At 36.6% G+C, this 15,441-nt stretch overlaps 2 protein-coding genes across 2 annotated transcripts in view; one reads left to right on the forward strand and one right to left on the reverse strand.

Moving 5' to 3' along the window:
- Positions 1-1,615: 1,615 nt before the first annotated feature.
- On the forward strand, positions 1,616-10,605 carry vopp1a (VOPP1 WW domain binding protein a). Its single transcript, XM_082172527.1, has 6 exons — positions 1,616-2,204; positions 2,819-2,877; positions 3,849-3,926; positions 4,194-4,291; positions 4,360-6,712; positions 6,892-10,605. Exons 1-5 carry the CDS (start codon positions 2,160-2,162, stop codon positions 4,530-4,532), a joined length of 453 nt encoding a protein of 150 aa, XP_082028653.1. The 5' UTR covers positions 1,616-2,159; the 3' UTR covers positions 4,533-6,712; positions 6,892-10,605.
- The window catches only part of tgfbr1a (transforming growth factor, beta receptor 1 a), a 43,714-nt gene continuing 36,549 nt past the window's right edge, over positions 8,277-15,441 (reverse strand). The window contains exons 7-9 of the mRNA XM_082172525.1: positions 13,915-14,039; positions 12,993-13,123; positions 8,277-11,195 (exon numbers count right to left, since the gene is read on the reverse strand). Coding sequence (XP_082028651.1) covers positions 11,070-11,195; positions 12,993-13,123; positions 13,915-14,039 — 382 coding nt within the window. The 3' untranslated portion in view covers positions 8,277-11,069. The remainder of the gene's footprint in view (positions 11,196-12,992; positions 13,124-13,914; positions 14,040-15,441) is intronic.

The following is a 15,441-nucleotide window of genomic DNA, read 5'->3' on the forward strand; positions in this document are numbered from 1 at the left end:
GTGTAATAAACTACTCTGATTACGAGTATTTTTAAATGGAAATTGATTTTGTAATCCAGATTCCATATAATCTGTTATGACCCAGGTTATTGAAGGTAACGATTAAAGGGATAGTTTATGGGGCGCCGTTTGTAAAGTGTCTCATGCTGAAAATAACAGCAACATTTTGTCACATTTAGCTTCAAACAATGTTTAAAAAACTGGTATGAATTTTTGACGGTCACTTTTTACCACATTTACAACAATATTTGTCAACTTAGAGATATTTTAAATAGTTAAATCTAAATATTAAATGTTACACCTAAATGCTAAATCTAAATGTTAAATCTAAATCTAAATCAAAATGTTAAATCTAAATGTTAAATCTAAATCTAAATGTTAAATCTAAACGTTAAATCTAAATCTAAATGTTAAATCTAAATATTAAATCTAAATCTAAATGTTAAATCTAAATCTAAATGTTAAATCTAAATCTAAATCTAAATCTAAATGTTAAATCTAAATCTAAATGTTAAATCTAAATCTAAATTTAAATCTAAATGTTGAATCTAAATGTTTCGGGTGAAACTAAATATTTAACTAATATGCAAATTCAAAATGCCGGTAACCGGAAGTGCCAAAATAAAAGCTCGAGTGTGTGTTTATAGCATGGTTTATAGTGTCAAATAACGAATAAAAACCATCTTATAATAATAACGATAATATAATGATAATAACTACCTAAAATAATAAACACGTTTGGAGAAACTGTAGAGTTTCGTGATGAGAGTGATGACATGACATTCAGTCAAAGTGACACTAGCCTACTCTTCAAATACAGTTTCTCCAAATGTGTTTAAAATTTTAGGTAGTTATTATCATCACGATAATCCATGTCCAAGAGTCCATTTCCTCGGATGAGATGGTTTTTATTCGTTATTTGACACTAAACCATGCTATAAACGCACACTGACCTCCTCGAGCTTTTATTTTGGCACTTCCGGTTACCGGCATTTTGATTTTGCATATTAGTTAAATATTTAGTTTCACTCGAAACATTTAGATTCAACATTTAGATTTAGATTTAGATTTAACATTTAGATTTAGATTCAACATTTAGATTTAACATTTAGATTTAGATTTAACATTTAGATTTAATATTTAGATTTAACATTTAGATTTAGATTTAACATTTAGATTCAACATTTAGATTTAACATTTAGGTGTAACATTTAATATTTAGATTGAACTATTTAAAATATCTCTAAGTTGACAAATATTGTTGTAAATGTGGTAAAAAGTGACCGTCAAAAATTCATACCAGTTAAATACAACATTGTTTGAAGCTAAATGTGACAAAATGTTGCTGTTATTTTCAGCATGAGACACTTTACAAACGGCGCCCGATATAGTTCACCCCCAAAATTAACATTCTCTCACCGTCATGTCGTTCCAAACCTGCACGACGTTCTTTCTTCTGCAGAACACAAAATATTATATTTTGAAGAATATGGTAACCAAATAGTTTTGGATTGATTTCCTTTGTATGGACGGACAAACAACAACAACAACAACAACAACAAAAAATGACCCCAGTCATTTCTCAAAATAAATGTTATGTTCCATTGAAGAAAGAACGTCATACACGTTTGAACTCACTTGAAAGGTGAGTAAATTATGACAGAATTTTCATTTTTCATAATACATTAGCTAATGTAGATAATAATCATAAATGTACTAAAATTGACTAAAGTTCGTGCTTACTGGTCAACCATTTGGGATAAGTCATATTTAAATGGCTTTTAGTTTAAACACAACATTGGTTGTGAAAAAGGTAATTCGATCCCTAAAGAAACAATACTAACAGTTGAAAGAACTATTAGCTCTTAAAAGTGTAATCATTAAGAAGTTTAGTTTAGGTTACTTGTGAAAATAGTGATTCAATTTGTAAAGGAGAGCTGCACAAGCGTGTCTTTGTGATGTAAAGTCATGTGATGTCATCCTTCTCATCCTCCTCACTGTATAATGGGGAACTGCGATGCCACTGCACGAGCGTTGCATGAGGGTCTAATAATGTTCCATCCCAGGACATGTGGATCAACAACCCACCATCAAACCACGAGCATCTTGAAACGGTCTTTAGGTAAGACTGATCTCGCGCTGTGAGGCCTGAATTCAGAATGCGACAGTTATGCGGCCTCTTCTTCACACTTTTATTTGCTGAGGTGAGTAACGGCCTTTCATTATTTTTTATTATTTTATTTTCAAAAGAGTTTTGAGTAAAGAGTATTGAACTAGACTTTGATTCTTGTCGTGCATCTCTTGCTCCGTCAGTGACACAATCTTTACAATTCCACACACAGACACACTGTCCATCTAGCACAAAACATTGTTTATTGTTCTTGTCCAGGACTCACACAAGAAGCTCTTTGTAGTTTATTAGATGCAGTCCACAACTGTCACAAAAAAAATGACCATAATGTTAAAATAGGACAACAAAATTATGTTCCCGAGGTTGAAACTGTCATAGTCATTTATTTTTTATTAGCTATTTTGGTGGTTCATTTTGTGTTGGTTTTATAAATAGGGTGATGTCAGGTCAAATGGGCCAGTAGCCTAGTTTACGTATTTTGCAAACAAGACAAAATGATAGTAGAGCCAACACAAAGGTATGTCTGAAATGGTCTGATTTCAAACACTGTTGATATTGTTTCCTCTTTTCAGAATAATTTTGTTAGTTGCAGCTTGCATGTTTACCATGAATATTGAACCAGTTTAGAGTAAATCAGTCTTGCACATACGTGACGTTACTTTTAAAACTATACAAAATGTTTTGCAGACACTTGCTGAAAAAAAGGACTGTTGGTACTTTGAAGGAGATTATCCAGTATACTTCATGTAAGTGTAGTAGATTATATATATAGGCTATATATATATATATATATGTATGTGTGTGTGTGTGTCTGTGTTAAAATGGGCAGTTGTGGTTTTAAGGACAGAAACAAGAAGCAGGACCCATACTACCTTAATCTTTACTAACCTCACCCCTTTCTTCTTTAAGAAAGGATTAATGGGTTAAAGGATTAATTCAGATGCACATTGAATAAAAGAGAATTCCTCAGCTCAGAAACCCCCCACCCCCTTTACTAGTTTCAATAAGCGTAATTTATCACAAGTGCTCCCGTATACCCAGCCACTGACATGCGCCACAGGAGGTGAGGTACAAACAGTTCAGTCTTCACACCAAACGCAGATGAATTCTCCTGCAGCCGCAGCAAAGTACTTCATGCTCCTTCTTTACACTCAGTTCAAAACAGCACATTCATCATCAAGTCTTTACACACACACACACACGCACGCACGCACGCACGCACGCACACACACACACACACACACACCCGTTCAAAAGTTTATGGTTTATATATATTTATATTAAATGTAATTCATGCCTGTGATGGCTAAGCTGAATTTTCAGCATCATTACTCCAGTCTTCAGTGTCACATGATCCTTCAGAAATCATTCTAATATACTGATTTGGTGCTTAAGAAACATTTCTTATTATTATCAATGTTGAAAACAGTTGAGGTGCTTAATTTTCTTGTGGAAACCATGATACATTTTATTCAGGATTCTTTGATTAATGCAAAGCTCAAAAGAACAGCATTAATTTGAATTAGAAATATTTTGTAACATTGTAAATGTCGTTACTGTCACTTGTAAACAGTTTAATGCATCCTTGGCTGACCCCAAACTTTTGAATGGTAGTTTATATGAACATATAGCCAATCATACATATTTTAGCATGAACTTGAAGCCTTATTGAAGAGCCACAGTAAGGACTGAGGAAGAATTATGTGTCTGTCTTTAGATGCAAGACATATGAGGACTGCTGTGGCACACAATGCTGTGTTCGAGCCCTTTCTGCTCAGAGAATATGGTTTTTCTGGTGAGTTATTTCTACAAGAGTTTTTTTTAGGGGGGAAATTGCATTCAAAATGTGGCTCAAAAAACTTGGGTCAGATGGTTTATTGGAACATCCATCCATTTTCCAAACCGCTTGTCCTATGTAAAAGTAGCAGAGAACCAGGGATCTTCTCGATTGTGGGATGATATCCACTACCATCCCGGAACGGAACAGTTCATGTGATTTTATGGGCTGCTTTTGATTGGTCCTTAGGCTGTTGCTGATAATTGGCATTTTGTGCTGCTGCAGTACTGGGTACTTCATTCGCAGACGTGTCCACCCTTACCCTCCACCTGGGGAACCTGATTTTAACGTGGCCTTCACCAGATACCCCATCATGTCACCAGGTAATCTCTCTGTATGCCCTTGTCCTGCAAACACCGTTCATGGTTTGATCCGCTGTGTGTGTTGGCAGGACTGCGTCAGACTGGCTTTCACAGTTATGGAGACTCAGAGACTGCAGTCATTTCCACTGTCTACCCAGTGCAGACCCACCCCAGTCACATGACTGCAGTGTATTCAGCCCTGCCGTACAGCCAGCCTCCTCCTCCCTATGATCAGGCCATGCAGGACTCGCAGAAGAAATAAACAGAACAACACAGTCCTGAGGAACAACACTATAGATCATCTGTGACTTTTTCTTACTCAATCTTAAAATAGAAGAAGCTCAACAACTCAGGCATGACTGGAGGAAACAAACTTACAAACTGGAACTGATGCAAGAGTACAAAAATATAGAGACACTGAAATGCCTCTATATAACAAGAAGATCTATATAACAACAGCCTCAAAAAACTGCTTATGCTTTATCAATTTACGTAGTTGTTAAAAAATTCTAAATTTTAAATTTTAGAGTGCTCAAAAGTATCAAACTTTTTAATTCTTCACACATAGCGGATATTAAACCCTTGGCTATGAAAATGTTATTGACTGAAATCAATTTTTTGATTTCTTCTTTTAAAACGGTTATATCTTTGCTTTATTAATTATATTTACTAAATAAATGTATACATTTAAAAATATGTATTATGTATTATAATTATTACTTTATTAATATTTTATAGTTTTTTTGTTTGTGATATTTTATTATTTTATACAAGTACATTCATACATAAATATACAAGATTTTTTATGCTTACGTTACATTAGTAATCCTTCATTACCACCACAAGGTGGCGCTGCAAAGTAATCTCCAGTTTCTTCTTGCTCTTTACTAGTACTTACCGATTGAGGGAAAAGGAACACAAGCCAACATCAGTTTATTTCTCATGTCATCATTTATTCCCCAGAATGATGATATATGCGACATCTTCCTCAGAATAATGATATATGAAACATTCAATCAAATTGGCCTTGTTTGGAAAAGGACGTAATAAGAATTTTCATTCTCTTCAAGGCATTGAAACCCCTCGTGTCTGTCTGCACCGTAATAAACTGGTGAAGAAGACAGATCTCGCTGTGGTAACCTAAATACTGCCCCACAGAGCTGAGTGGGCTCATTTTTGAACCTCAGGGAAATCTTACAAAAATGCACCTGAGGACATTTAAGCTGAAACAAAAGGACAAAGAAAAAACAATGGCAAAGAACAGTGTTCTGTATGATCACATCTGAGCTTGTGTTTGATTAGATCTGACAGTTTGATTCAGGGCCACGTTCATTCACTCTCAAGAAATCATTCTTCTCATTCGTGATGAAACTGTATATCCTGAAGCAGTCTCTTCTGAGGGGAGGCAGCAGTGGCAGATCTGTCCTTATGAGACTTTAAGTCTAGACTTCACGATTTGAGGTGTTCTATTCCACAGCGAACAATAATTCTATAATTACTTGAATGCAAAGGCCTCGAGAATGCAGTTAATGACTGAAACCAGCCCATCTCATTTGTTCCTGCAATATGGAATGGAAAATTTCCATTGAATTCATTTTCCAAATAGAGTACTTCTTTCTGTGGTCTGGTTGGGGACAGGTCAAGGACAGGGGTTGCTTTAAAGTAAAGGAAAAAAAGAAATTTATTTTATTGCATGGAATTTTGCAGTATCTGGGTGATTCCATTATTGCAGGTATTTTAATCTAAAACGCTCTTATACCAAGAGTAATTTTGTAAAACATCAACATTGTTACCGCAATATCAAAAGGAAAACAGAATTCACTGATCACACAGTGGTTTGTTTAGAAGTCTTTTAATCATGATTTCATCAGTGCCATGTGCTCTTAGCATTTATGCTAGCAAGTGGAGTTTTTGGCTTAAAAGTTTAAAATGGTCAATTCTGTTACAGTCAAACTCTGTTACTAAGGTAGAGTAACTATTGACAGTATGTAACAGAATTGACAGTAACAGAGTTGACAAACAAAACTAAAAAGGAAGTAACTTGTGTTTGGCAAGCACTTAATTATTACAATTGAATGTTTCCAATAAGATACTCGAAATAATTTCTGTTAGTGAACAGTTTTTTTCCTTAACTTTTTTAAATTCGAAACGTATCTCCAATAATAGAATCACTCATCTAATATAAATGATTTATCTGTGCACATTACTTTTTTTTTTATTCAAGTGCCTTGTCATCTTTAATTAAAATAACTTGCAGCGATGTCTCTTCTCTTTTCTGATGTTGTTTATTGGCGCGAGGGCGGCACAACCTGTCACTCACATGACATCACAGCAATGGCAAACCACAACCATCCAATCAATTCCAGATGGATCAAATCAAGTTCCGCTCTACATTTTTTCTTTTTCTCAGATAGGCCTATATATATATACACTGTAAAAAATGTGGCTGCGATTTAGTTATAACAACTTAAGATTTGTTGAGATAACTTAAATATCCAAGTTAACTAAACTTAATATTTTAAGTCAAGCATGAACACATACTTTTTAAAGTTGAAACAATGTTGGATTTTAAGTTGTGATAAATAATCGCAGCAATTTTTTTTTACAGTGTATCACAATAGGGAAGAAAAGACTTCCCTAAATTCCGTTTCATGCAGATTCAAGGTACAGCATTTAGGTTGTGTACTCAGGTGTATGGCAGTAACGGAAAAAGGATGAATGAAACGTGCTTCGAGTTTCCTGTGAGGACAACCTTAGTTTGACCTTCATCTCCTCACTTATTTATAAAGCATACTTCATAAAAGTTTGAGCACAACTGAGTCCACAGTGCAGAATGTGGATGAGTTTATTCTCTTCACTTTCAAAGCACACAATATGAAGAGCTCTGAAAACAGACGGTGCGTGAAATGTAGGCTATTATACATCAACAAATGTTCTAGATGGAACAACAAAGGAAAGGGTTGAAAAGGAAATGTTTAAAAAATGTGACAAATGCATTTTCCTGTTCTTGTTTACCTGCTTGTCTCTGCAATTCATTTCTTTCATTTATTGACTTTAAATTGTAATAGTTGTTTGCAAAGAAAAGGGGAAAAAAAATATGTTGGCTATATAGACAAAAATCAGGACACAAATGTAAGCAAATCCTCAGTTTGTGGAACATGAGGCAGCATCATAGACCCGCACACGGTTAAATAGAGTCCGCCGGGATTAAATGAACTTGACTAGATGTTTACAGTGTAGCGTATATTTTTTTAATGGTCAAGTTTCTTCTCGAGTCAGCTTTTCAGATATGCTGTTTCTTTTTACATGCGAGACATTTGTTCTGCTCTCCGCATCCCTGACTGTTGTGTTGTGTAGAGGTGGAAGCAGCAGATGGACTTTGACGTGTTGTGAAAGACAAACAAATAAGCTGATAGACATCCAGTGCACCAGAGGAACCCTTAGACAAGCGCAACACCTGAAAAGTAAACTAGACAGTTACCTCAGCTTTACAGGAATCAGGCCCAAGTGCTTCAGTGTATGTAACTGTTAGATATACTCCCGTACAAATGTTTTTCCACGGTGCTGCTCAAGAAACATTTCTCATTATCAATGCTGGTAACAGTTGAGCTGCTTAATATTTTTGTGGACATCTTAATGCATTTTTTCAGGATTATTTGATGAATAGAAAGTTCAAAAGATTTTTTTTTTTGTAACACTTTAATGCACCCTTGCAGAATAATGTATTAATAAAAGTAAAATCTTACTGACCGCAATCGGGTTTGAGCGGTTGTGTATGAATGCTTTTCCTCAGCGGTATATTAGTGGAGAAATCTTAGTGGTTCACACGATTCTGAACAATCGGAGGAGAAGAAAAACTGACAAAATTCAAAATTGGCATCCAAAGACAATTCTTCACGTTCTCTGAGATGTTCAGTGCTGCAACAGAGAAATAAAACAGACATTCATACGAGAACATCGAGAAGACGATGTGTTGCCGGCTTTCATTACAAACAACACCAAACTCTTTTTTCAGGTAAAGTAAGTACCTATTTATTAACATGTATTCCAAATTTACAAGTTTAACAGACAGAAAAGAAGACATATCCATAACAATTCTTTGAGCATTCATATTCTCATCCAAATACAGCGATTCATCTCAGTGCGACTGACAAATTGTCAATCTGACCTGTGAACACTACTCTGAATGACAATATGACACTGAAGAAGCAAACAAGACTCAAAAGCCTTGCATTTGTGTTTCAAATATTAAGGAGAGAACTAGAATAAAAGCACTGACAATTTAAACAGAGAGAAACAAATAAAACAGACTTTTTTCAATGCAAGCAGTTTGTACAAATCAATGTCACATCTAAATGAATAAACCTTTATATACACTGAGGTAAATGATCACATTGGTCCAAAGAGGTAATATGCTTTGACATGAATCATGTTTGAGTTTTGCACAGTAGTGTTTTTCAAAATAATGTTTCTGGTTCTAGTAAGATGCTTCAATGTGACCCAAACTAATTACATTTACACCAACTGTAGTCGAGTAGGCACTCAATATAAAAAGGCTTCTGGAATGACTTCTATAGAGTTGAATAGCAACATTTGTCTGCACATAAACAAAGACCTTGGAATGAACAGAGAAGGACAGAGGTATGACCTTCAAATATCAGCAAATAGTTACAAATACAGAGTCCTGTTACATTTGGGGGCTTATGGAAACTAATTGTTTGTGACTTCACAGAGAGCAGAACAAATCTTTATAAAATCGAGGCACTTGTATTGCATCATGCACTGGAGAACACAGTGAGATTGCATATCACAGCGAACGCGTTCCTGGCTGTATCCTACATCATTTCCCACCCTTTTGTGCAATTCATTCATTCATTAAGGAAATGCCAGAGTCAGGAGAGTGATGAGAGAAATGAAAATTCTGTCATTAATTACTTACCCTCATGTTCTTCCAAACCTGTATGACTTTTGCTCATCTTCAAAATACAAATGAAGATCATTTTAATGGAATAAAATTCCTTTTTCCATTGGAAGTCTATTGTACCATAACTTTAATGCTTCAGAATGTTCATAAATACATTGTAAACAAATCCACATAAATTGAGCGGTTTGATTCATTTCTTCTGAACAGACTTTATATGATAACAGCTCAATTCATATGGATTTTTTTTAATGATCCTTTTGTAAACTTTGAAGTGTCAACGTTTTAATTACATGGACTTTAAAAGGAGGGACAGAAATTTCTCATGTTCATTAAATCACATTAAAAGTATCTTCATTTGTGTTTTTGAAGATGCACAAAAGCCTTATGGGTTTGAAATGTCACAAGGGTGAGTAACTGATGGCAATTTTCACTTAATCTTTCAGTGTCTTTGGCGCAGAGAATTTGAGATTTCCACCTGACGTAACTGAAGGACATTCCCAAAGATCCTTATGTTTTATATTTGAATTTCCAAATAAAGACAGATTACTCTAAACTGTCTAGACAAAAAGTTTCGAGATCACAGAGAGTTTTATAAGAGACAAAGCACATTCATTGACTCACAGCATTCTTACTCTCCGGCTATGAAATAAAATAATCAATAATCAAAGGAGCACTTATTGCTTAACTTGATACAGACGCAGAGTTACACGATACATCCACGAGATACACTGCAGCTCAATGACTGTTGCTCAACTGTATGTGTGAGGTCACACTATTTAAAACAATCAAAATGGTGTCTCCATTAAAACAGTGCTTACAGCAAAACTACTAAGACTGGATAACTCAACCCGATGAACATGAACAGACTATATGCACAGAGAAAAATACAATAGTGTCAATATTCTCTTAATGCTTCAAGGAGCATGAATGGAAACAGTAAATTGGACTACAGAAATGTATAATTGGATCTTCATCACAACAGTACCGTCTTTTCAAATGTGCATAAAAAAAAACGTACACATTCTTTTTACATAACGCGGATGTGCTGTAGCTGGGCTGGCCTTTGTACAAATGGCTTTAATGACTAACCCAGTTTTGTGCCTGGGTTCTTTAAGGACTGGTCCCTTTAGGCAACACCACAGGCTGCTTCTAATATGCAGTATAATTGTGCTGAATGCGCTGCTCTCGCTTGCTCTGTCTGGAAAGCGAGTATGTCGGTGAAGTCACATTCAACCACTTCTGCATACTCAGGCGAGACTTTTGAGTCAATGTTACAGCAGAATATGATCCTTTAACTGCTGAGCTGTTTGCAAACAAGTGCTTGTGGTGAATCCGATGTCCACTGTAAATAGACGCAGTACTCGATACCTACAAAGATCCTTTTTTACCAAATATGGTAAACACAACTGATTCAGAGCAATGGCACTTTCTGGGACCAAAAAACAAAACAAAAAACAGCACGGACTACATATACATAGTGTGTGGTTCTGTGTACGTATATCTGTCAATATACGAGCATACAAATAAACACAAGCAAGTCCAGTCACATATGTACATCTATAGACAACAGGCTATATATAGAAATAAGTCTATAAAGGCTCAAGTTCAGCAAAGCACATCAATGACACCGAATGGCTGTCTGTTGTTAGTTTGGTGACTCACCAGTTGAAGCATGGGTGACTGACTCCTGGTTAAGGTTGTTTGAGATGGTTTTGAGATATCTTTTCATGGATAACAGGGAACAGCACCAATTGCTTCTGGTTCCTCAATATCCCTGATTGAAGTAAACCTCCACAGAGGATGTAGCACCCTCGCTCACCCCTCTAGATGAGTGGAGGGAGTGGATAGGCAGTGTAAAGATGATGAGTTGTTGCTCTATATCTTGATACCCTCTTGTTGACTCAGCTGGGATAGCGACTTCTTTACGCGCAGCGCAGTGAGGCGAGCCCCACCGTTGGCGTACCAGCATTCCCTCATGATCTTTGCCATCACACGCAGGGCCTGCGGGCAGGAGGGCATAGATGCTATCACAGATATAATTGCTAGGCTACACACTTCCATTACCTTTCTTCTGCATCCTCACTCTCTTGCATACAAGCACAACTCTGAGCTTTTCAGGCAACATATTTCTGTGGTTGCCAATCAGTTAAAAACTATTTGCCATTGGTTACAGTCAGGAAATCTTTGTGCACGTCCATATGAGTCAGATATCATCTTGTTGGAGTTCCTGCACATGTCCGATACTGGGAGTCAGCCACACAAAACTTCGCTCGCTCATGAGTTAGAGGTTTGAATCAGACTCAATCATTCAAAGACATTACAACGAACTCCCTTCACAGAACGGAGTTAAATAAATAAAACTAGAAAAAAATAACTATTAAGTGAAAGAAGTTATTAACTATATCAACCAAAGCGCTTTTGACAACCATCTTTATCAAGAAATTCTTTAATTTGTCAGCTAAAAAGGCAATTTGGCTCCTATTTAAGTAATTAATGACTCCCTCGTCATTTTCATGGCCTACATTCATGAATGCATTCATGCATTAAGAAAGGTCATATAAAGAAATCAATGTAAAGCTAAGACATGAAAAAACTCATAGCATTTAGCTGCTTCTGAAAACTCACCATTTAACAACAGTTGGGATTGATATGTTTTCATTGTAGGACCTTTAAAGCAGAGAGCATGAAGCGTCTCGCCTGCTGTGGCCTTCTCTCGTCCTTTTCATTAAACAGCATAGTCTAGACAGCTCTTTATTTAATCATACCCGTGCATACAGGAAAAAAGTTAATTTTTTTTGGAACTCGCTATGAATTCGCTATGCTTTTGAAACAGACAAACTTTGTGAAAGTAATTTACGTGGATCAGTTCTCTGAGAGAGTGAGATGTGCAGGTTCTTTGGGTCACATCAGAATCGAAGGTTAGGGTGTCATGTGGGACGGGGCTTTTCTCCACTGACTTACCATGATGTTCAAAGAGTTTCTAAGGATGCTGATTTTTAGAAAGCAGCTGTCTGACTCTGAGATGGCGAACGGGAACATAGTTTGTTTAACATTAGCATAACATTATTAGATGTTTGATAACATATAGTCAAGCCAAATGCTAATCATATCAATTACCGCTGTGTGTCCAACGCTGTAGAGAGCGATACATAAAACCCATTACCATTCTCATACATCGACTTGTAGATGAGCCTGTATAATTTGTTCCTCCTCCTCTTCTTCTAAATCAGTTTCTGGTTCAAACATATATGGCTGAATTAAACCAATTAAACCAATATTTCCACTTAGGTAGTCCGAGATGGTGTGATTGAATGTCATCAGATTTTCAACCAAAACCAGTGTCCAGACTGGTTGCCAGACTGACAGCATGTCAGTTCAGGCCTGATCTAATAAGCTTGTTCTCTGCATCTGCTTTCCCACAAATAACCATTTACAAAGTGTGAAAATCAGAGAGCAGCCATTTAATATTGGGGAGCACAGTAATCAAATGTGTCTTTTACATCGGCAAGCTGTGATAGCTGTGCAGACGGATAGTTAGATTAGAGGCTTTTTAGGATTGCAAATTGAATGCAATTGAATCTTCCCTTTCACAGCAGTAAAAAGCACATCAAGATAGAGTGAGGAAAGAGTGGTGCCTCCACTTATGCTGATGGCATAGAACAAATGATTGAAGAAATGAAAGAGGAAAAGCAATCTAAAGGAGATCAACAAGATTAAAATGGGCAGTTTTGGATGAATGCATTATCTACAAAACAAAGTCATCTATACATTTTTTTTAAAACCTGAAGGAATGCTCACCTCGCAGCTCTGCCACCTGTTAGGGATGTTGGCACGAAGCTTTTGGTCACATACTACACGCTTCATATCCTCTACTGACGGATCAGATGGTACAAGGTCATAGTAGGGGAGCTGGTAGTCCTCATGGATGCCTGAGTGGAGAATTTAGCCCACAAGAGCACATATTTAATGACTTGTTACCATAAGAGGTTATTTTTTCTAAGATTATTGTATGTAGAATATTGTAAGTGGGCTCCAACAGTCTGAATCCAATATGGGATTAATTATAATACATTACAATATATTGGTCACACTTTATATTAGGTGTCTTAAACTACTATGTACTTACATAAAAAAATAAGTACAATTGTATTATAAAAAACTTTTGCGGCTATTGCGGTGGGATACAGGTAAGGTTAGGAACAGGTTTGGTGGTATGGGAAGGTTTAAGGGTGGGTTAAGGTGTAAGGGAAGGGTCAACAGTGTAATTATAGATGCAATTACAGAAATTAATTACAGCTGTAATTACATACAGGTATTTTAAAAATATATAATACAATGTAAAAACATGTATGTACACAAAAAGTGCATTGTATCAAATAATTATTTTAAATTTTAGTACATAGTAGTTAAGGACACCTAATATAAAGTGGGACATATGTATTATAGTAGTTAAGGACACCTAATATAAAGTGGGACATATGTATTAATTATAATATAATCAGATAATATACTTCCCAATGTGCTGTTTTAAAATAAAAACATTAAAGAAAAGAATTTTAAATAGTGGTCTCAGACTTCAGGCCCCACTATAATTCACTAAACAAGTTGTATTTTTGCAATATACATATATAAAGATATATGTAAATGTTACCCATAACAATGCTATTATTATCATCATGCAACGGAAGGACAGAAAATAAATATCATCACAGTGTCCTACCTCCAATTGAACATCTGCGAGCAATCTCCCAGAACACCAGACCCAAGGCATAGATGTCTGCCCTTTTAAAAGACTCAAAGTGCTTCATGTTAATGGAGTCATCCAGCACCTCAGGGGCCATATACCTGTAAACATGACATGTCAACAGACGTCCCTCAGCGTAACATTATTCACACAACCTCACACATCTCTGTCCACATCTAAACATCCATTTCATCCTCCTTGGTTATGGCTGTTCATTTTGACAAGCTTCGGATGTAATTTAATTTTCCTTTTCACAGCAGTAAAAGAACATTCCACAAGAATGAATGGGACTTTTTCCTGCTAAGAGCCAGATTTACAGTAAAATGTGCTGATGAAATAGCCAAACATTTTCGCAATTATTCTTGCATGGGCATAAGTACTACAGGATTAAAGGGATACTTCACCTCTGGAAAGATGAATGTGTATTTAAAATAGGTCATTTATGTAGAAGAAATGTGAAGACATTTTTGAATTTGGAGCTTGTATTGTATTCAAAAATGTATTTTTGACTTATGTGGATGAAAGACAACAACTCCCAGAATGCACTTGCTTCGCTGCTCTACGAGGCCACTCCCAAGCCACGCCTCCTGGTTAGAGAGCGCAGTTGAAAACAACAAGGTTAGGCTACTAGTGAGTCTCCGTGACGAGTTTGCCCGGGATATCGAGATCGTCCAAAATGTCCGGGATTCGGCTTTTGCGTTCTACAGTCTCCATTCATTATGTTTACTGTGGCGAGCAGGACGAGGCTGAGGGGCGCGGGAGAACAGCGTGAGGCCGGTGGCGTCATTACTGAGATACACCGGTCTCCTATCTCTCATGGAGGAGCGGGAATTTTCTTAGCAATGTTAAAACGCACATCAACTGATCACTTGTTTAGCGTTCATGTAAACACTACATTCAGATTCACCAATCGGAATTCGGAATGAATTCAGTTTCACCAATCGGAATGAATTCAGTTAGATTGAAACAAAAGGTGTGCATGTACACAATGAATGGCAACTGCAGAAAGCAAAAGCCGAATCCCGGACATTTTGGACGTGGACGATCTCACCGGCCGGACATGTCCGGGAAAAAGAGGATGGTAACCCCTACTACTCAGCTTTCTCCTACTACTCAGCTTTCTCCTACTACTCAGCTTTCTCCACAGAACAAGAGCCAGCTAGCTTAGCTTCCAAAGAAAGACGGCTGAAACTATGTGTACATTCTGTGAGTGAGATCCCACCTCCTACGGGCGGGTTGAGAACATGTGGGACAGCCCCTACTACTGGCTGTAGTCTTTAGCCTCTGGCCAGAAAATCCACCGATGACGCAAAATGACGATTTTTGCGTCATCAGAGGATTTTTTCCAGACAAAAAATACATAAATCTCTCATCTCAGGGGGATATGAGGGTGGAAAGCACGGTAATTCGAAAATACTACAGGTTTTCTACTAATACAAAGCTTAATGCTAAATCCTGAAGTATCCCTTTAAAAGCTGTAGAAAATGAGAATCAGAATCAAGG

Source organism: Leuciscus leuciscus, assembly GCF_965113295.1.
Source record: "Leuciscus leuciscus genome assembly, chromosome: 6".
NCBI classification, from domain to species: Eukaryota; Metazoa; Chordata; class Actinopteri; order Cypriniformes; family Leuciscidae; genus Leuciscus; species Leuciscus leuciscus.